The sequence below is a fragment of the Dermacentor variabilis genome, chromosome 8, assembly GCF_050947875.1.
Source record: "Dermacentor variabilis isolate Ectoservices chromosome 8, ASM5094787v1, whole genome shotgun sequence".
Taxonomy (NCBI): domain Eukaryota; kingdom Metazoa; phylum Arthropoda; class Arachnida; order Ixodida; family Ixodidae; genus Dermacentor; species Dermacentor variabilis.
The window spans coordinates 92,077,322-92,102,597 of NC_134575.1; the positions used below are offsets into that span (position 1 = coordinate 92,077,322).

The 25,276-nt window shown below is 51.1% G+C and overlaps 1 protein-coding gene across 3 annotated transcripts in view; it reads left to right on the forward strand.

Moving 5' to 3' along the window:
* Window positions 1-272: 272 nt before the first annotated feature.
* Window positions 273-25,276, forward strand: part of LOC142590412 (rab11 family-interacting protein 4A-like) — a 281,526-nt gene continuing 256,522 nt past the window's right edge. The window contains exon 1 of one of the 3 annotated variants that reach the window (XM_075702498.1): window positions 273-573. In XM_075702498.1, the coding sequence (XP_075558613.1) occupies window positions 427-573 (147 nt within the window). In that variant the 5' untranslated portion in view covers window positions 273-426. The remainder of the gene's footprint in view (window positions 574-25,276) is intronic. The other 2 variants (XM_075702497.1, XM_075702500.1) reach the window with 2 other exon arrangements.

The window sequence follows — 25,276 nt, forward strand, 5'->3', positions numbered from 1 at the left end:
CAGCGGTTTTCCTTATTTTGGGTAAACAAACAACATTCTGCTTAGCAATAAATACATTTATGAAATGCTTCTAATGTCCGCATATGTGCCACAAACTTGATTTTTACGATAATTTTTAAGCAGAAGGTGGTCAATTTGCGCACTGTGTGCTTTCGCGGAGGGCCTGAAAGCCGGAACGGCCGCGTTGCGTCTGCCGCCGCGAGTCCGCGTGCTCCTCCGCGCTGTGTTGTGGCACTCGTTGCCAGGCAACCAAAAGTTATCGCGGAGCTTTCGCAAAATGGCGCCGGCGTGTTTCCGCGAGTCGGACGTGCCGCCGCCGCGCCGCCGATTCGCTCGGTTGTGTCTTGTTCGGTGACGGCGGTTGACAGTCGGCTCCGGTGGCAGCGTCGATACTGTGGGTGCTCTGCGGGGGCCCTCGGGCCTGTGATGTGTGTTGTGATGGCTGACGCGGACGAAGCGATCATCAGCCAGCTGCGTCAGGTGTTTGATCTGTGCGACGAAGAGAGATGTGGATACATTACCTCGGACAAGTTGAGACAGCTCGGCCGCGAACACTTCGCCGGCAGCGAACAGGTGAGTGAGTCATTTGCAAGTGGCCGTCCTCTCAATTCCCGCAGTGGGTTTCTTTTCAAAACGTTTGTTTGCGTTCTTTCTAGACGGCTTGAGACTCCTTTGCGTTGAGCACGCTTTGCCGGGTGTACCGCGACCCGACTTCAGTATGCGCTGCACCTGTGCGTGTCGAAGTCTGTCGCGATGCCGTTACGGCTTGTTTCGGAATGCGAGACGTCGACGGTTAAAATGACCCTACTCGTCTGGTTCTCAGCGGCAATTTCGCCTTGACGTTTCCTGTCTGCTAATGTATTACTGGCGCCGCGCCAGCGCAAATGCGGGGCCGTTCTAAGCGCGGCCACTCGCGGTTTGTATCCGAAAGTAGGGAAACGCATGAGCTCCGCCAGCTCAGAAAGTACGCTGTCTGTCAGGCGGGTGTTTCAAGTAACGAAATTCAGTTTGTACGAAACGAGCGTGACAAATCCGTATACCAGGGAAGAAAAGTTCGAAGTTGCGCTGGCGAACAACACGCTCCTTTCGGCTCGCCTGGAAAGCAGTTTGCCGAAATAAAGCGCTGGCATCTTCGTTAGCAATTGCTCGGACTCTTCCTTGCATAGCGCGCTGAATTGGCGCGGATATGCAAACATCTACCGATTCGCGTGTTTCACCAGCTTCGCTCGCCGACTTCGTTTGTCGATCGAAAGCGCGGCAATCGTTGACGTTGTTTCGCGGTGTCGCTCGTCGCATGTAACCGGTCGACTGGCGGATAAAATTGATGCACCTTTTCTCGGCGCGTTGCTTTAATGACGCGCGACGGACAGCGCGACAAATCCGCCCTCCTTTGCATCGTTCGATGTGTCGAGCGGCTCGCGCCGTATCTGCTCAGCTGATGCCGAGGCCGCGGCGACGATCGTTTTTCTACCCTCCGGTGCGCAGACGGGTCGTCGCGAGCGATTGATTTTATTGACTTGGCCCGCGCGTCGCGTCTTGCTCGTACTGACGTCACAAGTCGGTCCCGCCGGTGTGATCTTCTCGCCGTTTATGAACCGTCTCTGGTGCAAATTTTGTTCAACTAATTTATATTTCTAAATTCAGAAACCAGATTTTCATGATATATGCGAGTCATTTGTCACAAATTCGGTACGGGGGCTGCTGGTAGCTTGTGGAGATCAAACTTCTAAATTGCAGGGAGAAATGGGCACGAATTATTGAAATGTTGTTTTCATGCCATACCTAACTTAACTAATCTCGGCACGCGACAATATTTGAACTTTTTTTCGAAATTTCCGAGAGAACTGATAATCTGTGGCAAGAAGTCAATGTAAATAAGTATACTTACGGTTGATGACACTCTCGTTTCTCGGGGTTGGGAACCGCTGGACCAGAAAGGTTACTGAAGCGAAGATATTTTGATATCCCTCCCTTTGAAGAATCTAACGTGTATAGCAGCACTCATTATCTGTGTATCACACCGTATAGTAGTCTGCCTGTCGTGCTAGCTTGATTAGCATATTTGTGCCGAATAATTCTGGTTTTACGTGTCTTCGTGCGTTACCATCCTTCCTGCTGTTTCGCTTTGGCCGGTCTTCTGATTTTTCTGCCTACATTTTCGAGACGTGACCTACGCGACATTTCCGCTTTGGGTGGCAATGTTGAAGTGCGCGAACGTTAACTTATGCGGTCTGAGATAAACCGGTTCATTGATTTTCCTTGCGTAGCGAAATGCGCTTTAGTCTTTTTTCTTTATTTTTTTGGCTTTGTCTAGCTTACCCGCTCGACGTCCACCCCTGTTCGTAATCGATTCCGTCTTCGTGGCCGTAGATATTCATTCGATATTCGTTCGATATTCACGACGCAATGGATATTCGTTCGATATTCACCGCGTAATGGAAAGTCCCCTTTCTCTGGAACTGGCGTTCTGGTTACGTTTTTATTTGTGCGTTGTCGTTGGTCAGGCTAAAAGTAGAACCGGGCTCGAGCGGTCGATTAAAGCGAACGATTTAATAACAGTGAAATAAATGACCGCCGCGGGGGATCGTCGAACCGCTGTATACATTTATGTAAATCGGTACGCGGAACTTGCATTTGCCCGCGCAAGGACATCGTATAGACGATTTCAAACGACTAGCCAAGATAACACAACCTTAAGGCATCATCCGTCGCACAGCCCTGTAATCAAAAGGAACTGGAAACCTCGGTATCGAAACGAATTTGGCCGTTATTACGGAAACGGAGCTGAAAGCGAAGGAAATAGTCGGGGAATATAGTGCAGACTATTTTTGAGTTATCTGAGCCGTGCAGTAATTTCGGCATTTTGTAAGCTATAATCTTTGAGGCGTAATTTGTCAAACCAAAGTAACCGTCTATTTATTGGAATTATTTTTATATTTATCATTTATTTTTATAATAAGCGGTACTTTTTCATGAATATCTGCACGCCAACTGGTTTATAACGGAACACGGTTTCTGGTTTAAACGTCACACAGCGTCCGGTAAAACCGCCAGGAAAAAAGGTGTCGGCCAGGCGTATGGTCTTGTGCAGACGATGCACGAGTCGCACCCGCAGTACGGGCATGCAAATTACGTATGCAAACAATTTTGGATGGTGTAACGAATATCCCTGTCACACTGAACTTCTCGAGCGTGGCTGGAGTTTACACGCGCTTATTGAGCGCGGTCGATCCCTGCGGTAAAAATAATGCGTGGTGTTCAATTGCGTCTCAACACAAAGTCTGTTAGAAGCAGAGCAACAAAATTTCTGTGAAGACGCTTCGGATTGGGTGCACGAAGCGCGAGCGACTATAACGCGATCAAAGTCGAAGGTGCTCGAGAATAACGTCTGCCGGGGCTCGATGTGCGTCGACTCAAGCACGGGCTCAAGAGGAGAAAAAAAATAAAAAAAAAGAAGAAAGCATGCGTGATTGAGCTGTAAGAGAGAGAGAGAAAAGGGGAAAGGCAGGGAGGTTAACCAGAGAAAAAGATCCGGTTGGCTACCCTAAACTGGGGAGAGAGGGGAGGGGGAGGTAAAGTGGTAACAAAGTAGAGATAAGGAAAGGAAGGAGCGTAGACACACAATCACGATCGCTCACTGGCACCGAATACTGTCATCGCACAGCACAGTGACACTTGCCGCACTATCAACATTTGTTCAGGCTACAGACGCAATGGTCTTGTATGGGTAAATTAGCCTGCGCTACGTTTAGTTGAAGTTGGCAATGTTTGGCAATATATATATATATATATATATATATATATATATATATATATATATATATATAGAGAGAGAGAGAGAGAGAGAGAGAGAGGATCAGTAACAAAACAACACATTGCGCAGTCGGTGCGAACAGACACAAGTCAACCATCAAGCCAATCCAATACTCAAAATATCGCTGCATTGACTTCTTCCACCATGGCCCATAAAACAACTTTTCCACGCTGAACGGTTGATTACCGAAACTGTAATCTGTGCTAATTGGTTCATTGCTCATTGTGCAATTGGACACGCAAACGCCGTGTAATCACGTCGAGCACCAAAGTAAGGGCACGTATCTCTTGGAGCCCACGTGTGTTTTAAATGTGCTTTTGCCACTGTCCTCGTCTTTTGTTGTTGTTGTTGTTGTTGTTGCGCGCCCTTTACGTAACCATTACAGGACGATTATGAATGGCGACTCGTCGCTTAAGCCTTATGCGCTCAATCACGTCCTGTATTGCCGATGACGTGGTTTCTTTCGCGTGCATACATGCTCGTATTCTTTACGTTGCCTCGACTTTTTTCTTTTCTCGCTCCAAGGGAAGCGCATACGAGCTACGTGCGTGCCTTAATCTCGCGAAACGGGTCGGCAGCGGGACAACAAACGTGGGAAGACGGAAGGCACGAAACACGCGACACGAACTGTACCACCTGGCGACGATCGGTCGTGAGGGAAACGTTCGCTTCGCTTCGACCGGTCGTCCGAAGTCGGCGGCGCTGCGACGAGCGAACGCCTTCCTTTCGAACGAAGTTGCGCGCGACCTTTTTTTGCTGCTTCGTAACCGCTAGCAAAGCGGGCGCAGGAGACGGTCAAACCGAGCCGCGAATGCCCTGCGGTTGTACGTGTGTCACTCGGGGTCTGTAGTGCCGAGTGTACCACGTGACTCGTGCCAAAATTAAAAACGTAGAAAAAACGTATGCCACTGTCACGTAGCTGGACAGTGTAACCAAGGTTTGTCGTCACTTGGAGCAAGACAGACTAGATATTTTTTTGTAATTTCGCCTAATTACATAATTAGGTGTTATTAATTAATCAGCTCGTGAAATTTGTATTCAGAGCAAAAGTGTCTGTAAGAATAGTGTATAGTCGCGCGGCACTTTTTAGGAGTTTTGCGGGCTTTCTTCCAGGCTTGAAAAAAAAAAAAAGCTTTTATGTAGCACGTATTGTGCAACAGAAAACTGCATTGCAGATTTGTCTGAATGGTCTGCAATTTTCCCATTGACAATTGTGCACGGCATATAATATGTAATAATGTTTGTTAATAAATACTAAGGAGGTATGTAACTAGGCTAAATACGAAAAGAAAAAGAAAAGAGTGAAGAGTTTCGTGGCGGCAGTTACTAGCCACCGAGGCAACCACCTCACGAGCGTCACCGTGAACACGGCACTTGCCGAAGCGGCAGAGGAACCAGCCATAGCACTGGCCTCACGCAACCTAAAGGGACATACGGGATGTGCCATTCGCAAACGGCATTTCGCAATTTCGCAAATGGGCGCATCTCGCAAGAGGCGTATCACATACTCCAGAGACATCCCATACACCAGGGAGAGGCCGACTTCGATAACCGAAGGCATTTGCTATGGATCCCGGCACACACTGGTTTGAGCACTCCCAACAAAGCGGCTCACCGCGTTTCTCGAGGCCTCACTCACCGAGCATGATCGGAGCAAGAGCCCCCGCGGCGTACTGCAAACGTCTGGACGTGGGAGGATCGTATGACCAGGTTCCACGACATCACGAAGCACTACCAGTTGCAAAGACGCGTATACCCATTCCCTCACGCTAGCTTAGACAGGACGCTAGCAGTACACTTCAGACAATTACAAACGGATTCTTACAGAAACCCCAGACTCACGCACGCCATGTATCCAGACGTGTACACTACAAACAGAAGCACATCGTGTGGCGAGGTTGCCACACTTAATCACACGTTGTGGGAGTGCCAGGAGTTAACAAGTCGGGCAGCGCCGACCCCTCCGTCTCTTCCACCGCCAGCCTCCGGTCACGCTGGATGACCGCACTGCTCAGCTCTGACCTGACAGCTCAACTCTGGGCCGTCCAGCGAGCCCAGGAAGCCGCTTCGAGACAAGGTCTCCGAACCGCGTCCGCGGCGGGTGCCCAGACCCACTAAAAAGACGCCGGAGTCGAATCTTGTTGATTTGAAAATAAAGTGTACGCTCTCTGCCTAACTTGGTCCAAGCGGCGGCAAACAACACATACCTTGGTTCAGTCCAGCTTCGTGGCACTTGAATATTTTAAAATTTTGGCACGAGTACGCGGTACATATGGTAAATGCACCATTCGATTTTTTTTTTTCTCTTTCTGGCGTGGATCCGCCGGACACCACCCGCTCGTTATAAGAAGGGTAACGCAACTCGTGACTCCCGGTGTAGTGTATACCGGGGTTTCGTCAACGCCTGGGAAGGCGAATCTGCTGGTCTCCGCCTCGCCAAACAGTGCACCCGGTTTCGAATGCGATCCCCTCAAAGGCGTGCTCGCGGTATACGTCGAGCCTAGCTGTCCCATGCGCGGAGGGTAGTTACACGAATATTTGTACCCTATTTGACTCTTTCTTTCTTTTGTCATTTGCGGCTTGATTTTGCTTATTTATTTATTGTTTCTATATATTGTCACGTAGGAGTGACGAGAAAGAGCACATCAGCAAAAGTATGAAGAAACACTAAATGAATCTAGACTGATAAGGTATTGCGTCAACATTATATTTTGGTTAATTTCGCGATTATATAGGCTGAATGTGACAAGGGAAAATGAAGGTTAAGCTTCAGCCAATCAACAAAATGATGAACGCAGTTGTATAGGGAGTTAAAGCAACGGTTGCTACTCGCGGTGGCGATGAACGAGAGGTTGTACATTTGGTAGTTTTCTAGTTCATTTTGTTATATTTCTTTTAAATCACACTACACAGTACGAAACGGCACAAAACTGTATAGATTGGCAGGGAAGTTAACCAGAGTTAGTTCTGATTGGCTATCCTACAATTGCGGAAGGGGGTACGCGGATAACAAGGAGAAGAGAGGGTAAGGGTAGAGATTAAGTGACGAGCACAAAAAGAAACGTAAACTGCGCATGTACCATCGTTAGATGTACCGGCTAATCCACGTGTAGTATCCACGTATGCACACGAAACAATCCACGTATACACAAAAGACGACCTTCCAAGGCAGACGACCTTCCAAGGCTCCCTTGTCGTCTGCTGTGACGTCCCGTCGCTGGCGCCGTGCTTGGCTTACCGTTTCCTTGCTGCCGTTCATAACTCTTCGCGGGCACTGTATAAGCTGCGTGCCCTTGCCCTACAGCGGATTACGCAGCCTTTCGTCCTCCTACGACGGCGACGACGGAACGGGTCCTCCCCTGATCTCTATCGCTAATCCCCGACCTTGCGGCGTTAGCCGAATCGCGAGAAAAGCGGTACCGAGGCTTTTGTCATTGAGTGGTATGCGATGGCGTTAAGTGGGAGTAAATGGGGCCTTGACGGGGTGTGTATAGCATACATGACTCATATCGAAAGGCGGGGGCGTGTTTTAAAGCAGATAAATCGCGTGCAGGAACTTGCGCGCGGACCGCGGTAGCTATATATCTATGCAAAAACAGGCATACCATGTGAAGCTGTATGTGAGCTTTGCATCCGCAACAACCGAAAAAGCCATCCTTCCCGTGGCAGCGCGCTTGGTAGGCCACAAAGCAGGCAAATACGAAACGAAAGACGGTGAAGCACCAGCTTTCCTCGACGTCGTGGATCTTTACAGCGCTTACTCAGGTATGTATAATTAATTGTTTATTAGTAAGGATTGGTAAGGTGGGACTGCATTGCCAGTATAAAGAGAACCTAAGACACAAAGGGAATCAAGGGCTCAACCCAGCAAGTTGTGAGAGCTTTTCCAGTGCCGATGTGGCTTATATGCGAGAAAAATACTTTTGAAATATGCGACGTCACACCGACGTATACCTATTCGTTGTGAGATCGAAGAAAGTAAAGCTTAAAATGCATACATTCCACTCGTATGAACTGCACTTTCCCCGCCAAATGAGTGAAAAGGGCGCCTTTCAAGGATGTTTTACCAGTCTACAAGCACCTGTAGCGTTTGGCTTTGTGCTGCTTCCTTAGCTCGCTATTTTAGCGGACGAGTCATCGCTGTCGCAGAAGAGCAAAGTAGTGCACACACGGGCTTGCGCCTTTATTAGACGAGGGATGTTTAGGATGCGTTTGTGCGCTTGTCGATGAAAGAGTGCGACAGTTCGCGCGACTGGAATGAATACCGCGACTTTTTTTTTTTTTTTTTTTCATCGTGTGCGCGAGGCTTGCATAGCGTCGATTCGCGCAATTGCGGGGCTGGAATTCTCGCGCCTTGAGAGAGGTGATCGCGTGCTTGACCCCGCACGCAGTATTACATGATATACTCGATTAAGCCCCGTACGGCGGCCATTATGACAGGCGTCCCTGTGGGTTTCCACGCTGAAGCCACCGGAGAGCGCCGTTAATCCGCGCGCGAAGCCTTGGCGGCGGTTGATGCCTGCCCGCGAGGTGGCCTCTTTGCACTATGCACCATGAATGGTCGCTAAAGCGCCATTGAGGAAACAGGACAAAGAAAAAGAAAAAGCACGAGTAGACGGAAGCTGAGACGGTTTGATGGGCGATTTGTTTTCTAGAAGTACGTAAATGCGTTAAAGCAGGCACAAAGTACAGGAAGATGATGTAGACAGGAAGAACTTCGTACGTATTGTAACCGCGTGCACAAATTGGATAACGATGATGTTTACACATTCCGCGAGACAAGAGAACTAAGTGAAGCCGGCTCTCTCTCTTGCTATTCATTTAAATATTATTTTTTCCCCCTAATACTGTTTCCCATTGGAATAGGCTACCACAGAATGTTTTTGACCCTAAGGATATAGTGGATTTTATTGCCTGTTTGAAAAGTGTAAATGCATGATATTTTGTTCTTGGCCATTGTTTTAGTACTTTTGTATTGATTATGTTCCTGTGCCCACTCCTGCTTGGACTCCAATCGGAGCCTGCAGTATTGTCAAATAAATAAGAATAAATAAATAACGTGAAGCTTCAATCAAGAGTGTAGTGTTGTGGTACCCTCGCAGCATTAAAATGAATTGAATTATGGGTTTTTAAGTGCCATATAACCACGATATGATCGCGGGACACGCCCTAGTGGGGTTCTCCTGATTAATTTTTGTCACCTGGGCTATTTTAGCGTGCATTCAATGCGCGGTATACACGGGCGTTTTTGCATTTCGCCCCCATCGAAATGCGGCCGCCGCTGCCGGGATTCGATCCCGCGACCTCGGGCGTGTATAGCATTTTCTGAGCAAGGAGTTTCCTCGAGCAGCGCATCTGTGTTTTGGTTTGTTTGCGCTGTTTCGTTTGGCGGTTCGTATGGACGGCTATAGTAGAATACAAATTAAAAAAAAAAAAAAACAGCAGTTGGTAACCAAGGCACGCGGAGGGTGCGGGGTTGTGTTATTCCGCCAGCCAATCACGGAAGCAAACAAAATCGTCGTCATGCGGCCTTTTCAAAATGGCGTCGTACTTGATAGTTCCGGAGCGTCTGCTGTGCTTGAAGAGTCTCTTCGTCGGCGGAAGCAATGAGATATGCAACAGATATAGACAAAGCGTGTGGAGTCCGAGTATTTTACTCTTCAAAAGTCTGAGGTACAGTTCATTTCACTGCTGAGCCCGTTTCACGCGTGAAACTTCACTGCCAACTGAAGCAAAATTTGACAATAAATAGTTTGCAGTTAGTTCAATAAAGAATTAGGCTTTCGCCATTCTAATATAATAGGCGAGGGAAAGCGTATAAAATTACGCGATAATAATTGTATTTTTGTTGTTACCGCCTTATTTGGGTAGCAGGAAAAGTTTGAAAGGCGATTTATTTGCAGCCTCGTGGAGGAACAGTGGCTGGCGGTTATGAGGGCGCGGGCGGGGCTTCACTGCAGAATTAAGTTCTATCCGGCTATAGTTCCGTTTTAAATATGGACGTGCGAGTATTCGTAGTATAGAATGCGAATCGAATATATATATTTCTTACTGTTTTCATGTCACCTTGATATGAGAATTTGCCGTTCGACATTTTCGAATATTCGTTTGCGTTCGAATATTCGTTTGCGTTCGAATATACATATTACGGACTTCTATTGGAGTCTACAGGGAGAAAGAACGTTGGAAGGCGTCGCTGTATGTACTGCGAATGACTGTCGTGCAGGATATATCCTGGAGCAGCTGACTTTCTACACGGTTGTTTCATGCCATTCAGTAACAATGGTCGGCGTTACGTAAAGCTATCGCCTTCCAAGAACGTAAACAAAGTTTTTTACTCGGTGCTGTAGCATTACAGCGCGGTGCTGTAGCATTACACGTGTTGCTTTCCATCGACGAACACAGCGCTCTGCATACACCCATTGGAGATGCGTTGTTCTATTCGTCGATTACTGCAATAGTGAGGACGGTACGGCGTAAGCCCAACTTAACTGTTTTTCATCGCCTGCTTAGTTAAGCACTTGTTCAAGATTGTGCGTCTCGAATAATGAGAATAAGCGTCGTTTCTAGTTTCGGCAAGTTGAATGGCACATTGCCTTTCCAAGTGTACTGCAGTTCGTTCAGGAACGAGAAATTATTCGGAGTTGGATTCTATATTCGCGCTTTGTACCTTTCGAACGTTCGTATTGAATTGGTAAATTTGTCTATTTAGGCGGCCCCGGTATTGTCACAGCTCTTGTAGGCTGTGGTCTCTTCGTTTTGGCCGCGGCCTTCTTTCGCGCCAGTGCCTGCATGCATGCAGGCAAGACGTTCAGGAAAAAAAAAAAAAAAAAAAAAGGCCGCGCTGACTCAACGCGCGCTGGCAGGATGTCGGTCTCGGGAAGCCTGCCAACGCAGACACGCACTGCGCGTGGAACGCGCCCTCCTGCGAGACAACGGAGAAGAGCCTTGAAAAAGCCTGCGGTCGTTCGTTTGTGTTGTTCGGCTTGGCACGAGAGGAGGCGGGGGGGGGGGGGAAGAAAAGATTAAAAGCGGGCCTCGGCCCGGGTACTTTGTTTTCCGCAACATGTAGGTTCAAGGCCCCGCCGGCTCTCTGCTGCCAAGGGAAACAGACTCCGAGCAGCGCTAACAGTGGGTAAAAAACGGGAAGGAATATTTGGAACCGAGGGCCCCGATTTTTTGTTGCTCACAACCATGGGAAGCAAACAGGCAGTGAAGTTAGAGAGAGAGAGAGAGAGAGAGAGTATATGGGAAAGTAGGAGAAATTAAGTGCGGTGTTTAATTGAAATGTAAAAATAATGACTTAAACGGAAATTAAAAACGGTGGGGAAAAAAATGCCGCAGGCGGGAGCCAAATCCGCACCTTCCGCATTACGTGTGCGATGCTTTACCAATCAAGCTATCGCAGCGTCCGTCTTCTCATTATCCACTTTCTTGGGAAACTCGCCGCGGTTGCTTAGTGACTACGGTGTTAATTGGGCTGCTGAGCCCGAGGTCGCTGGATCCAATTCAGACCACGGCGGCCGCATTTCTATGGGGACGAAATGCGAAAACACCCGTTAAAGAACACGGGCACGTTAACGTGGCACGGTGTACCAAATTAATCGGGAGTCCCCCCAATACGGCGTGCCTCATTATCAGATCGCGGTTTGCCACGTAAAACCCTGTGATTTAATTTTAATCCACTCTCTTGAGCATTTATGTATGTGCACAAGATTAACTACGGGAGTGTTCGGCAGTGCCGCTCCCGGTCATGGTGGCGAATCTAGAAGAGCCTTTCGACTGCATAACCTAGTGCGTGTATGGCTCTTTTTTTTTAGTTTCTCTCTCTCAGCTGTCGCATCCCTTTGCCCCACCCTCGGTACAGGGTATTAAACCGGAGATAATCTCTGGTTAACCTCCCTGTCTTCCCCCCATCACTCTCTGCTAGTACTTGAACTTTCGGACGAGGCAACTGGCCGATAAACCCTGGCGTGCTACCTCGTGGCATCAAAGATACTCCAGGCTAACTCGTCGACAGTGACCGCGTAGTTTTTACTGCAATCAATAATATAACCTGATCTGAAGTGAATGCGCTAAAAAGACGATGGACGAAGAAGGAACGCCCCTGTGTGTGCGTGCTCCTTCTTCATCCATCGTCTTTTTAGCGCCTTCACTTCAGATCACGCTTAACGAACACGGCCAACTATCCATCCTAACAACAAATAAAATAACGGTAAACAAAGCGAGAATAGAGAGAGTCGAGAGCGCGCCGCACTTTGGGACATCGTGGCAATGCATTCATCGCTACCGCCGAGGTTTAGGTGCGACACAGAAACTGGGAACCGGAAGTGTAGGCAAATGATTCGATTCTCACCTTCGGTATAACGTTACTCCCTTTGGTGAAACGCTACTGACAGGGTGCTGAAAAGCTTCACTTTGCGTTTGCCTCCAAGGATGACAGTAGAAAAATGTGCTCATTGAAGAACTACACGGGCTGGGTGCGTATAAGGGAAGCGTTACTTTGCGAGGTACCCAGTGGCAGCGCCGGCTTGGATCGACGTCCGCACCTTTCGTAGAGGTTTGCAGGAAAAACAGATAAACGACATTCATAAGAGAAGGGGGCTTACGCCGAAGGGAAACACCCAGAACCCTCTAGGATGGAAATAAAAGCGGAGGAAGAGGTTGGCACATCGCTGCGATCCGCTGTGATACCGGTCGGTTTTTCGTTCTCTTCGTTTACTGATTCGCAGCGGTTGAGAAACGACAGTCGCATGTCGATACACTGCGCATGCGCGCACACGGACCGTCCGTTCCTCGCGCTTCGAATTGCATTGTGGGTCTCCGCTCGGAAGCGGCTTGTAACCCGAGACGGGACCGCAGGTGTGCCGGGGTTGCTCGGACAACGGGGTGTGGCGCTTTTCTTTTCTGCCCCATTTGTTTTTTCTCCCTCTCGTTGTACTGTGTTGCTGCCCGGCCGTCATCGAGAACAGCTCCGTTCGGTATTACAAAAATACGTATTCACGTGAAATGTGCTTGTTGTTGGCGGGCTCATTGGCGTTCGGTATTGTCGTCACACTGGACGCAATGCGTAGATTCGCTGTTCGTTGATTGTGCGAGTGACGGTGTGAATCCGGCTGCACATCTGTGGTCACACGGGGCGATATATGTGTATTCTGCAGGTTGTCAGAAGTTGGCAACCAAATACAGGGCAACTGCAAGTGGGAATGGGCAACCCGGAATCGTCATATATAAGGAAATCGAGTGATACAGATTGAATGCAAAGGAAGGAAACAAATGCCTATGGATATTTATAAATACGGAAATAAAAAAATCAGGGGAGTAATCTGTACTATAACGTATACGGTAACAAGGGGAGGGGGAGGGTCAGTGCCTTGCATTTCGAGGCCTGAGCACAAAAACTTACAGGGGCGAATATACTGACAAGATACCTAATGCAGCAAACGTCCAGGGACGACTCACTGCACGCTAACAGAATGCCACGATATCCTCCCAGCAAGAACCTGTAGGAAGCGTCCATCATCCATAACTGCTGGCGTTCTAAGCAGATGGAGGCAAGCAGGCGAGATAAGCAAGAAACCTTTACAGTATTGGTGTGGCAAAAAAATTCGCAGTGCCGTTCGCAACGCGAACCACAGATTGCGATAGCAAATTAGTAGGTAGCTGTACGAAGTAAGGATAGTAGTTTTATAGGCCGCATAAACGTGTAAACGTTCGCTTACTAACTAAATTGACAATGATAGAATATGTAAGCGTGACTCAACGAGGACGTAGAAAGAAACAGACACACAGGGACAGCGCTGTCTTTGTGTGTCTGCTTCTTTCTACGTTCTTGTTCAGTCGCGCTTGCACATTCTATCATGGATTCAAACCAACTAGCCCTTCAACGTGTTTTAACTGAATTAACCAGCTGGGTGCCACGCGCGCACAAATAAACACGAACACATCTCGCTCGACGAGCGCGGGAACTCGCTATGGAAATTCTGAAGTGAGGAATCGCGGCGGCAGAAAGCGAATTGACCTTCATGCACGTCCCGCTTCAGCGCGAACGGCACGTTGAAAGCACAGCGTATGCATATGAAGCTATCGGCACTACGCTTGCTCTGCAAACATCGCAGATCGCTTTGAAGATGAGGCCCGCGCGGGCGCGCATTTTAGTCGCGTAGCAGATCGCTTTCAAGAGACACGAGCGCCGGCAACGCGTCCCTACGGCGGTCTACTACGGCGTCCACGATTCGCATGGTCAACGCCGTAGTAGACGCCGCGGTTGTCCCCACTCAGTACGGAGCGGCGGGCGAGGAGGACATCGAGGCACACTGGCAACCGCCGGAAAAGAGCACCCCTCCTCCCTCGCCTGACACCCCTGCCTCGCGCGCCACAGGAGAGGGCACGCATCCGGGCCGCGTTCCTCGCTCGCGCACGCGAGATTGAACCGCGTTCGCCGGCTCACCCTCGCGCGCTTTCACTCATACGGAACTTCACGGCGACGGCGACGGCAGATGCATCTGGAGTTTCCATATAATTGCTATCGCTATAAAAGCAGGGACAAGATCGATAGAGCCGGGGTCGTTACAGGCATAGGTAACTGCCCACTACAGAGATGGATGTTTTAATGAAGGGATAAAAGATCGAGGAGACATACGCAAAATGCTGGACTGCAGTAAACATAGTAAAATTTTCTTAGCTCAAGCAGGCTGGGTGATTTGTTTGCCGGCGCGCCGCGTTTCAAATGGAATGCCAGTAGAGATCATCATCATTAAATTCCGCCACGGTGTCAAGAAATCTACCTTATTAAAGTTTTGAAGCAACAGGAGCTTCACAAGATGGCACATCTTACAATACAGCGGTATTTGACGCTGTCTGTAATAGCGCCCACACATAATCCGAGACGAGCGTGACGAGCACAGACAGCGCTGGCCAATTCTGAGAAAGGGTGAACCGTGCCACCTCCGCCCCTCTCTCCTTCCTCTCCAAGACATGCCGGTACTCCTCCGGTGGCAAAATTGAGCCCCCGCCCCCACCCCCTTTTTTTCTCCTTGATACAACTTTGGAATGGCCCCTGCTGTAAGAGGGTGTCTTCCGAGAACCGAATTCCGTCTCCAGCTTCTGCGTCCGCCTGCGAGTTCACGCTGGCGCCGACATCGATGTCCCGCGGCCCCCGGTGACCGTCCCATCCGGGAGAACGCTCGCGCGTTCCCCTCGGTGTGCGTGTGGCTGGCCTTCTGGCGACTGGGGTGTCCGATCGTGCGGTCTGACGTTCCGTCCTGCGAGCGCGCGCGCGCACGTGACGGGAGCGCCAGGATGAATGCGCTGCTGCCGTCGGAGCTGACGCACGCCGCGAGCGTGGAAGGAGAGCCGCATCGCAGTCTGTCCAGACGCAGGAGAGCGGCGGCTCGCTCCTGCGCGGTGTGTAGTGTGCGTGCATGTGCGTGTGTGTGTGTGTGTGTGTGTGTGTGTGTGTGTGTGTGTGTGTGTGTGTGTGTGTGTGTGTGTGTGTGTGTGTGTGTGTGTGTGTGTGTAGCGCCGTGGGCAGAAACGACAGTGCCGGGCCGTTGTTCCTTCGCGCCGAGCTTCCTCTCCTCCTCGTCCCCCTCTCCGGTGCGTGTATGTCGAGCACGCCAAATCGTGCATGCACTGCTGCACGCGCAAAGAAGCAGCGGCCAAAGGGAGCGCTGCCCGTGTTTCATTCTTCTTTTTTCCTGTTGTCCGTGTTGGGGCGGCAGTTCGTGACACGGGCCTCTGCGGTTACAGCCAGTGGGGTTGCCGAGCGGGCGAAGGAGAGGGCGTTGTTGTAAATACCCGTGCTTGGGAGGCGAGGCAGTTGTTGGGCGATAACTGGGCCACTCCGACGTGCCGGGCTCCGGCGGTTGGCGCTTCGACCACCCGTTCGGTTCGCACGATTTTACTTTTTCTGCCCGAGGCGTGTGTTTTGTAGGCCGCGTCCCCACCCCCTTCCGTCTCAGCCTTCGAGGCCGAAGCGTCAATAGGAGGCTATGATTCCCGATCGCCGCGGTGTCCGTCAACCGACGGGGTTGGCGGCGAGACGTGACGAGGGATGGTGTGTGTACACTGCGGGTGGTGTTTTCAAGCCTAGCTGTATAGACACGAGGCGCAGGCATCGATCGAGTCGAGCAAGCAGAAAGTTTTTGTGCGCAGAACGAAACTGCTTCAAGCGGGGGGCATCGACGTTGCCGGACTGATGATCGCGCAGTCTAGTTGCCGCGTCCTTTTGTGCTCTTGCGTGTGATCGCTGCGCATGTCTGGCAACCTGCTGTTCTGCTCGGGACAGAAATTGCTGTCCCTCCTCGCACGAGAGCAGAGCCTACGAATGGAGCCATGTGGTTAGGCGTCGTGCGCCGTCCGAGTTTTACGGTGGGGTTTACGGTTAGCGCTAAGGAACAGGCGAAGCCCGTCCGACGTGTCGTCCCCATCATCCGCTAAAAAAGAAAGAGAGCGAAAAAAAATAAAGGAACAAGCACACTTCTGCGGGCTGTTAACCAAAACGCAGCGCTACCTGGTTTACTTGGTGCTGGTTTAGTACACAGTTTTTTTCTTATACCTTTTCGTATCTTTTCTGTGGAAGCTGGTGAGAACGTCACTATTGTTGCGTTTCGCCTGCGACACGTGGTTTTGCCGGCGCGACTGCGGCGGGGCGGCAGACATTTTGGCCCGATCGTCGTCGCCGCAACACTCATCGCCAGGTGTTTCCAGGCGCGACTGCGGCGATGCGACCGCCTAGGGATCATCCTCGCATTCCAGTCATTGTGCCCGAAACAGGCGATGCCAAAGCAGGGATCTCATTCCAGTCATTGTGCCCGAAACAGGCGATGCCAAAGCAGGGATCTCGTTCCAGTCATTGTGCCCGAAACAGGCGATGCCAAAGCAGGGACCATCCTCTCATTACAGTCATTGTGTCCGACCGGCAGCGCCACGACAGGGTGCTACGAGATCGTGCTCGACATGGTGCTACGGCATCGCTACGACAGTGTGCGTCACCATTAGCCCATTGTACATTCACGTGCTCGTCTTTTGAGGGGTTCCTTCTTGCCCTCAACTGCGAGAGTATAAAAACAGCTGCCCCCGGACGCCAAAAGGAGGGCTCCGATTTCTTCTGTTGAGTGAAGTGCTCTCCCGTCTCTCTACTACGGTCAAACCTGACCGCCAACTCTTTGCGATGTTAAAATAAACAAGTTGTTTCGTTGTTACCAGTCGACTCATGCTTTGCCGGGACCTTCGGATGCTTCCAGTTGTACCCCAGGCCGCCAGGCCAACGCTACCCTTGGGGCTTGCGACCCAGGTACAACCACGGGCGTCAGCGCCGAGTTCCCAACAGATCGTACCAGCGGTCGGATCCAAACATCTGGTTGCCAGCGGTGAGATCGCCTCCGACTTCAAACAACTGTCTGCCAGCGGTGAGATCGCGACAACGGAGGCCAGCAGCGAAGAGATGCAGTTGACTGTATGCTGAGCAGCTCAACGACGATCCGGGAGCAGTGCAACGAGCCCTGTGTGACGACTGGTTGCCTGCAGCGGAACGACTGCGCGGAATTCCTGCCTGCGAGGTTTGGTGAGTGCGGGACTTTCTTCTTCTGAGCTTTGCCAGGCTTTTTGTTAGTGTCAGAAACAGAGCTGGTAATTGTGGTTGTCGTTGCTGCCGGGTTAGTTTGCGGCAAGACAATAGTAAGCAGTAGAGAAAGCAGCATTCAGAGCAGCCATGGATTTGAAGTCGTTGCGCAAACCGAAATTGTTGGAGCTTGCAAGAGAGTTGGGTCTGGATGTCTCAGACAAACTAAGAAAACCGGAACTGATAAAGGCTATTCTTGAGTTAGAGGCTGAGGATGACGAGCTGTCGGAATGCCTTGAGACCATTGAAGAGAGAGAGACTGCAAAAAGACAGGAGCGCGAACTTAAAGAGCAAAAAGAAAAAGAAGAGCGTGAACGTAAAGAACAGAAAGAAAAAGAAGAGCGTGAACGTAAAGAACAGAAAGAGCGAGAGCAACAAGAGCGTGACCGTCAACACGCTTTGGAAATGAAGCGTCTTGAGGTAGAGATGGAACGCGCTCGTAATGGAAGTCAGGCACACGGTGCAGGAGAACGCGTATTGTTCAAAATGACGGACCTGATGCGGCCGTTTAAGCTTGGAGAGGACATTGGTTTGTTCCTGGTTAACTTTGAGCGAACGTGCGAGAAGCAGGGGTTCTCTCGGGAAACGTGGCCACAGCGCTTGCTCACTTTGTTACCCGGCGAGGCGGCCGACGTAGTCGCTCGCTTGGATAGAGAGGAAGCAGAGGATTTCGACAAAGTGAAATCGAGTCTTCTAAAAAAGTACCGGCTGTCTGCGGAGGCGTTCCGTCGGAAGTTTCGGGAAAATGAGAAAGGCAGAAGTGAGTCATATACAGAGTTTGCGTATAGGCTTATGTCGAACATGCAGGAGTGGCTCAAAGAAGAGAAAGCGTTTGGTGACCACGATAAAGTTCTGCAGTGTTTCGGGCTAGAACAGTTTTATAGTCGGTTACCGGAGAACGCGCGATACTGGGTCTTGGATAGGCCAGACGTGAGTACGGTGGCTAGAGCCGCTGAGCTAGCCGAGGAGTTTGTGACGCGTCGAGCTCGCGGAGCTAAGGACGGTCAAAAGGGTGAATTTGGCTCGAAGTTTGAGAGGCCGAAGTTCACACCCATGAGAGCAAAGGGGAACACGCGTAGTGCGGATGCGAGTGGAAGCAGTGCGACCGAACCTAAGGAGACGGCGGCAGCCGAAGCCGAACGCAGAAAGCGGTTCGAGATGAGGCGAGCGGGCGTTTGTTATACGTGCCAGAAGCCGGGTCACTTTTCGGCGCAGTGTCCGGAAACAACACCAAAAGTTGTGTTTTTTTCAATAGGCAGCACTGACGAGAACATGAAGCTTCTCGAGCCTTACATGCGAGACCTCCTCGTAAACGGGAAAGAGTGCCGAGTGCTTCGCGATTCCGCAGCTACGATGGATGTAGTTCACCCGTCTTACGTAGAACCCCATATGTTCACGGGCGAGTGCGCATGGATCAAGCAAGCCGTGGAAGCTCATAGCGTGTGTCTGCCGGTAGCAAAAGTGCTTATTGAAGGACCTTTCGGAGCGCTTGAGACAGAGGCGGCAGTGTCATCTATGCTGCCACCCCAGTACCCGTACCTATTTTCAAACAGGTCCGATCACCTCCTGCGCGAGAAGGGGCTTTTGTTTGGTGAAGCTAGTGTTCAGGCCTTAACCAGATCGAAGGTTCGGGAGCTCGCTGCAAAGGCGGTAGTTGCGGGGCCGACGTTATCAAACAACGAAAAAGGGTCAGAGGCGCAGCAAGCTGATATTCCGAGCACGCCCGAACTGAATAAACTTGAGTCTGTAACGTTAAAGGCGCCAGATACTGGAGAGGAAACGCCCGACGCGGGAAAGTTAGAAGAGCTATCTACTGATTTGCTCATCGCGCCTACGTCAGACGGACTTGATAGGTTGCTAAAAGTCAGCCGGTCGGCTTTGATAGCCGAGCAAAAAAAGGATGGCAGCCTGGAAAACGTGCGCTGCAATGTCAAAGAAGGTATCGCCAGGAAAACTGCGCGTTTTGTGGAAAGAGGTGGAGTCCTGTACCGGAAGTATCTAGACCGCAGAGGAGTGGAGTTCGATCAGCTGGTCGTGCCTCAATGCTATCGTCAGGATCTGTTGCGCTTGTCACACGGGGGTTCGTGGTCCGGACACCTAGGAGTTAAGAAAACTAAGGACCGTCTCTTGCAAGAGTACTATTGGCCAGGGTGTTTTCGGGACGCAGACCATTTCGTGAGGACATGTGACACTTGTCAGCGGGTGGGCAAACCAGGGGACAAATCGAGGGCGCCGTTGAAATTGGTACCTATCATTACGGAGCCTTTTAGACGGCTCGTTATTGATACTGTGGGACCTCTGCCGGTAACAGCCACGGGGTACAGACACATTTTGACTGTGATCTGCCCAGCGACAAAGTTCCCTGAAGCAGTGCCGCTTAAAGAACTCAGCTCAGTTGAGATAGTCAATGCACTACTGTCCATATTTGCGCGAGTTGGTTTTCCTGCGGAAATCCAATCAGATCAGGGCACAGTGTTTACTAGCGCTTTGACGACAACTTTTCTCGAAAGGTGTGGGGTAAAGCTGCTACACAGCTCAGTGTACCACCCACAGTCGAATTCCGTTGAGAAGCTCCACTCCGTCATGAAGCGCGTGTTGAGAGCCTTGTGTTTTGAACATCAAACTGACTGGGAGCTGTGTCTGCCTGGGGTGATGTTTGCTTTAAGGACCGCGCCGCATGCGGCTACGGGGTTTTCGCCAGCTGAACTGGTGTACGGTCGCTCGCTTCGATCTCCGCTTCGCATGCTTCGAGAATCATGGGAAGGTAGGGGCGACGACCCAGTCGTGGTGGAGTACGTACTTAAGCTCCTCGAACGCTTAAGAAGGGCACAGGAGTTGTCAGGTGAAGCAATGACAAAGGCCCAGCAGAGGGCCAAGGTTTATTATGATCGGACAGCCAGGGCCCGTCGTTTTGAGGTTGGCGATGAGGTCATGATATTGCGCACATCGCTAAACAACAAACTAGACGTGCAGTGGGAGGGCCCAGCACGAATTGTTCAGAAACTGTCGGACGTTAACTACGTGGTAAGTCTGCCAGGAAAGCGGAAAGCACAGCAAGTTTACCACTGTAATCTGCTCAAACCTTATAGACAACGGGAAGCAGTGGTGTGCATGATGATAAACGTTCCTGAAGAGCTTCCAGTCGAGCTTCCGGGACTAGGCTCAGTGACGAACAGGGAAGACACCGGTCAAGTCATTAGTGACCTTATCAGTAAAGCACCGCTGTCGCCTGAGCAGAAAACCGAACTACACCAGCTATTACAAGAGTTTCAAGGTCTGTTCTCTGAGAGGCCTGGTAGGACTTCTGTACTTACTCATGATATAGAACTTACCTCCACAGAGCCAGTACGATCCAAGGCGTATCGGGTGTCACCCCGCCAGAGCGATATTATGGAGGCTGAGGTAAAGAAAATGCTACAGCTCGGTGTTATTGAGGCAGGTGAGAGTGATTATACCTCCCCTTTGATTTTAGTTGAGGTACCGGGCAAGGAACCTCGTCCTTGCGTCGACTACCGCAGGCTTAATTCCATCACTAAGGATCAAATTTATCCGATCCCTAACATCGAGGAGCGCCTTGAGAAAGTTAGTAGCGCTCAGTTTATTTCCACCCTAGATCTTGTCAGGGGTTATTGGCAGGTTCCACTTACAGAAGAGGCTAGTAGGTATGCGGCGTTCATTTCACCAATGGGAACATTCCGTCCTAAAGTGTTGAGTTTTGGTTTGAAGAACGCGCCATACTGTTTTTCAAGTCTCATGGATAAAGTGTTGCGGGGACAGCAAGAATTCGCTTTACCGTATCTAGACGACGTAGCGATATTCTCCGCATCCTGGTCTGAGCATATGACACACTTGCGGGCAGTGCTAACCCGCCTGCGCGAAGCGGGCTTGACAGTCAAGGCTCCTAAGTGCCAGATAGCACAGGCCGAGGTTGTCTACCTCGGTCACGTGATTGGTCAGGGTCGTCGCCGCCCCTCTGAAATAAAAGTGGCCGCTGTGCGAGACTTTCCGCAACCGCGCACCAAGACCGATGTTCGGTCGTTCTTGGGTGTCGCCGGCTACTATCAGAGGTACATCCCTAGGTACTCTGATATCGCGGCTCCCCTGACGGATGCTCTAAGAAAAACAGAGCCTCAAACAGTCGTCTGGGACGAGACCAAGGAAAGAGCTTTTAGCGCCCTAAAGAGTGCCCTAACAAGCCAGCCTGTGCTACGATCGCCAGACTATACAAAAGGGTTCATTGTTCAGTGCGATGCTAGTGAGCGAGGCATGGGCGTTGTACTGTGCCAACGGGAAAATGGAGAAGTAGAACACCCCGTCCTGTATGCTAGTCGTAAGCTGACCAGTCGTGAGCAGGCGTATAGCGCCACCGAGAAAGAGTGTGCGTGTCTCGTGTGGGCCGTTCAGAAATTGTCATGCTATCTAGCCGGCTCGAGGTTTATCATTGAGACGGATCACTGCCCTCTCCAATGGCTGCAGACCATCTCTCCCAAAAATGGCCGCCTCCTGCGCTGGAGCCTCGCTTTACAACAATATTCCTTTGAGGTGCGTTACAAAAAGGGGAGTCTCAACGGTAACGCCGATGGCTTAAGTCGAAGCCCCTAACGTAGGAGTCAGCCTCAAAATTGTTTGTTACTGATGTTTTCTTCCTGAGGCAGGATTTTTTTTTTAACATATTGCTTTTGTTTAGTGTTTCAAAGTGATGATATGCTTTCTAGTGCAATTTTTCAATTTGTGGACGCGTTCTGAGTGATGCTAGACTACTGTAAGGAACTAGGCAGTGGTATAACAAGGGGAAAGAGCCTGGCAGGGCTTAGTGAGGGTTGTGCCGTGCTTGCTGACTGAGCGGTTGAGTTTCAGCGTAGTTCTAACGCTTGCCGGGAACGAGAACAAAAATGTGAACTCTCCCGAAGTCACTTTGCAGTGTCCCGTGCGAACCTGAACGAGAGAACGAGGCCTTCTCTGTGCGCTGCGCTCAAGAAACGTCGAGGGACGCCCGACTTCGGTTATGAGCATCATCGAGCGACATCCCTCCGGACAGCGGATGCAGTCCCCTGTCCATCGGGATCTCCTTCCCCCGGCGGGGCGGTCTGTTGCGTTTCGCCTGCGACACGTGGTTTTGCCGGCGCGACTGCGGCGGGGCGGCAGACATTATGGCCCGATCGTCGTCGCCGCAACACTCATCGCCAGGTGTTTCCAGGCGCGACTGCGGCGATGCGACCGCCTAGGGATCATCCTCGCATTCCAGTCATTGTGCCCGAAACAGGCGATGCCAAAGCAGGGATCTCATTCCAGTCATTGTGCCCGAAACAGGCGATGCCAAAGCAGGGATCTCGTTCCAGTCATTGTGCCCGAAACAGGCGATGCCAAAGCAGGGACCATCCTCTCATTACAGTCATTGTGTCCGACCGGCAGCGCCACGACAGGGTGCTACGAGATCGTGCTCGACATGGTGCTACGGCATCGCTACGAAAGTGTGCGTCACCATTAGCCCATTGTACATTCACGTGCTCGTCTTTTGAGGGGTTCCTTCTTGCCCTCAACTGCGAGAGTATAAAAACAGCTGCCCCCGGACGCCAAAAGGAGGGCTCCGATTTCTTCTGTTGAGTGAAGTGCTCTCCCGTCTCTCTACTACGGTCAAACCTGACCGCCAACTCTTTGCGATGTTAAAATAAACAAGTTGTTTCGTTGTTACCAGTCGACTCATGCTTTGCCGGGACCTTCGGATGCTTCCAGTTGTACCCCAGGCCGCCAGGCCAACGCTACCCTTGGGGCTTGCGACCCAGGTACAACCACGGGCGTCAGCGCCGAGTTCCCAACAGATCGTACCAGCGGTCAGATCCCAAACACTATACTGTTGTCCACCCTTGTTCCGCGCTGATAGTTCTCCATCTTTCGGTGAACTTATGTCATGATGTGGTGGTTAAAGGAAATCTCCACACCACTGCAGGGATTTCGTCAGAAATGCAGTGTAGAGATTCGATTGAACCAGCGATGAATCAGAGCTCTTTAGCTTCCATTTAAGGTGCCAAGTACGTCCCTTCGGCAAATCAAATTTCCTTACGAACTTCTCGCAAAGAACTTCGGGATTTCTGCGACGGTCACCGGCGAACATCGAAACCACTAAGGAGAGCGAGGCCACGCATATGGCAGCCTATCGCGGTGTCCGTCTGCGCCAGCCACCGCACGAGGGCAAAACGCAGCGTACACATCACTGCAGTTTAGCGTGTAGTATATACGTACTTAGCTACGACGTCGCATTCGGCGCCCACCGCTTCGTCCACGATTTGCGGCGCGCGGTGCCCCTGTGCAGGGTTGGCAGTGCGTGGACGCCGAGCGCGGCGTTATACGTTCGTGACGTCACTGCATACGCTGCGTTCCCGCGAGACGCTTGCATGCACGCTGCCCGCCTTTTCGTGGGAGCCGTCGTTGCACGCTCGCGGTGAGCTGGGCCCGGCGTGCGTGTGGGCAACAGGTGCGTCAGTGACAGCTGTGTGTGTGTCTGTGTGCCGGGAGTAATACGGTACGGTGCGCACGCACCTGGTGCTGCTGCTGTCGCAATTCATTCGGCCCCGGTGTATGCTGTGCTGACAGGGTGCCCAGCTGCATGGAAGGTAGCGCCGCGTGTGTAACGTGATGGCCACTCGCCTCGTGCTTTGGAAGCAAGTAGCGTGTGAAAAATGGAAGGAAAGAAAGAAAGAAAGAGGGAGGAATCAAGAAATCGCTTTGGAAAACAAGATGCAAGACGTTCTTCTTGTTTAGTAAAGCGATTCCTTGTTTGGTCATGGATGCAGTGGATGCACTCGCTACTCATTCGCAACTGCAGTGGGGATGGACAGTGAACGATGTTTCACGCGCTTCGCGGTTTCACGCAGCATTGTGTGAGAAACTTTGGCGTACGTCAGGATCGAGCAACTGATGAGACATTGAGATCTGGCGCCGCAGAAGCCACAGGAGTATATGCTCATGATCGCACTCAGTGGGAAGCAATGAAAGTTTGTTCAGGAAGAGACCTTAAGATACGCCGTACATTAGTGTGTGTGTGTACATGTCCACGCGCACAGGGTCGGCAGACGGCGCGCAGAAGCGGCAATAATGTTGACTGACGTAACAGCCGGAGGTGCGCGTTTTTTCTTGCACCGAACGAGTGTTGTCGTCGTGCTTGATATTCTCTGCTCGCGCGCACTCCCTAACACGCACGCACACCAGTATTCATTGCTCGTGGCATTTGTGCACGAAGAGGACGAGGTGATGTCACCGGTGTCACGATTAACTTCGTACCAAGCCACATCGGTAGTGCCCGCGTAAGGAAACAACGCATAATACGAAGGGGAGTCGGCTCTTCGCCACGGCGCTGCACCCCACACGTGGGTAGACCATACTATACTGTATTATACCATACGTCGGTTATGTAACCAAGAGACTACCATGCGAGGATCGCGAAACTGCGGTAACGCGATTTCGCACTAGCTGCGTCTGCGCGCGAGAGCTGCGTCTGGAAGCTATAGCGTGGCTGTAGCGTATTTCGAAGCGTTGATTGCACTGTCGCAAGTGTGCGCTTTCCTTCTTTCTTTTCACTCTTATTCGACACTTGAGAAAGATTGAGTCGAACCCTGACGGTCCACATAATGGGGAGGCACTGGACGGGCCACGCACGCAGTTCTGCTTCCTGCGGCCGGGGGGGGGGGGGGGGGGGGTGGCATGCTGCCAGTTCGCTTCGCCCGCATGGCGGCTATACGTCTCCCCCGCCCCCCTCCCGTTTCCACGCTTTCCAGACGACGTCCTATTCCCAGGCGAGGCAGGCGTGAAGCGCTCTGTCCGCTCGGCTGCTGCAGCGATTA